At 40.9% G+C, this 2,044-nt stretch overlaps 1 protein-coding gene across 1 annotated transcript in view; it reads right to left on the reverse strand.

The window, feature by feature from the left end:
* Positions 1–2,044, reverse strand: part of LOC107098652 (arf-GAP with coiled-coil, ANK repeat and PH domain-containing protein 3-like) — a gene marked incomplete at its 5' end in the record, with an annotated part of 23,733 nt that overhangs the window by 10,730 nt on the left and 10,959 nt on the right. The window contains 4 exons of the mRNA XM_015396425.1: positions 54–163; positions 290–504; positions 590–682; positions 808–897. Of these exons, the coding sequence (XP_015251911.1) occupies positions 54–163; positions 290–504; positions 590–682; positions 808–897 (508 nt within the window). The remainder of the gene's footprint in view (positions 1–53; positions 164–289; positions 505–589; positions 683–807; positions 898–2,044) is intronic.

A 2,044-nucleotide genomic window follows, 5' to 3' on the forward strand; every position in this document is an offset into this window, starting at 1 on the left:
ATATATAAAATAAATATACAAGTTTTTTTGCTTATTGTTTTTTTATGACTCACCCTGTGTGCCCTAGATAAGTAGCGTGATACAATGGGCCCCTCCCTCTTGCGTCTCTTTGGTTGACATCAGCAGCGTTTTGCAGCAGGAACTCACAGGCAACCAGAGAACCCTGAAAGGAATTTAAAAACAAAGCAATTATATTTTGAAGTGATGATGAAAAAAGTTTTCGAAGACTGCACTCTATTATAATATTGTATCAAATCAGATTGCCTTTTCTTTGCCCAGACTAACTCACCCCAGTAACAGCTTGTATAAGGGGCGTCTTTCCTTCGTCCTCGTCGTTGACCAAATTAACGTCGGCGCCGTGGGCTAGAGCTTCAGCCATCACTGGCAGATTGCGAGCTTTAGAGGCTTTATATAGCAGGGTTCCAGGATCCATCTCCCTCATGTCCTCCGGGTCTGACGTCTCAGGCTCGGTCTCACCGCTCGAGTCTTCAGATTCTTCACACTCTGCAGATTACAATAAGTGGTCGCTCATAAAAAAGGTCTAAATATCTTCCTACATTCTGCTCTACCTCCTTATAACTAGCCTCACCCTCCTCCGTGACGCTGTCCACCACTGAGCCAAACACCAGGATGTCTGTACTGCCGTCTGTGCTGCCTCCCAGGCCGCTGTCGCTGCTTAGACCTGCAGGACAACATGAACACATTAGAAACTGCCGCTTTTTATTGCAATCTAAAACATCTGCTTACACAAGATCTCATGTTATTTTCACACTAGCACAAAGTTAAGTGCTAAACGAAAAAACTTACTCCGAGGACCAGATCCATTATCAAAGTAAGAGAAGAGAGAATCCAGCTCATCCGGGCAAAACAAAGACTCTCGTCTGAATTTTGCCGCTGCTGTGAGAGAGAGAGCAAAGAGTTTTTTTTAACAGCCCATTGATTCTTTGTCTACAACACAGCTTCAGAGATAACAAAAAGAAAGTACATCCTTTTTCAGTTCTTGGTTTTTACTTATCAGCACAAAATAAAAGTGATGTGGTCTTAACTAGGTTCTTAAATTCTCTAAAATAAACTTTAAGCTCAAAAAACCCTCAATGAATTCAACTTTAAATATTTATGTATGTATATGTGTAGGTAGGTGTGTATATACATTTATATATGGATATATATATATATATATATAGCAACATAATTATAAATATTGTAAATTGAAGAAATACTAGAATTAAAGGGGTAGGAGTACATAAGTTTTACTTCTTCCTACTCCTTTTCGCACATGTAATAGTGGTATATTAACTCAGGAAAGAAAGGTACCGTGGTTGTTGTTTCTCTCTCCAATGTTTTTAAACATTGTTTTATTGTTTTTTTCTCTTGCATGTTTGAAATAAAGATACCAATTCCAATTCCAAACTTACAGTAATTTCCAGACTATAGAGCGCACATCACTATTACCCGCAGCTACATAAAAAAAACTGGAATCGTACACATATAAGTCACACTGGGCTATAAGTCGCTGATATCTACTGAACTGTCTCCCACCAAACCTGTAGGGGGGGCTCTACATACAGCGCCTGGAGTAGGGAAGAAGAATAATGCTAGCTTCCGTTAGCTTGTTGGCTCACGGCAGTAAGAGCTAATACTGAAAGATGGGGCTTTATTGGCTCTTTATTTTAGCTCTGCAGGAGCTGAGCCCAGTCTCTTCATTGGTTCGCCAGCTGTAATGCAGCAAATAAATGTTAATATGTGTGAATTCAGGACATTTGTGCCGTTTCTCAATATGTGTACTTGTGCGTTCTCATGTGCTCGTGAAACGTCATCATCCTCAGCCCTAGTACTGTTCAAATTCACCAGAACAGCAGACCGAGAGCGAACAATCTATTCTTCTTGTCCCTCCATCTTTACCCAGCATGCATCAGAGCACAATTCTCTGTTCTCGAGATTGACAGCTGTCCCAGCATGCACTGCGGCAGCAGCAGTTTTATTATTATTATCTAGAGAGGAGGTCTCCAACAGGTCCAGAGAGGTACTGCATGGGGGACAGCTG

This window comes from Cyprinodon variegatus, unplaced genomic scaffold (genome assembly GCF_000732505.1).
Source record: "Cyprinodon variegatus isolate N-32 unplaced genomic scaffold, C_variegatus-1.0 Scaffold797, whole genome shotgun sequence".
Taxonomy (NCBI): domain Eukaryota; kingdom Metazoa; phylum Chordata; class Actinopteri; order Cyprinodontiformes; family Cyprinodontidae; genus Cyprinodon; species Cyprinodon variegatus.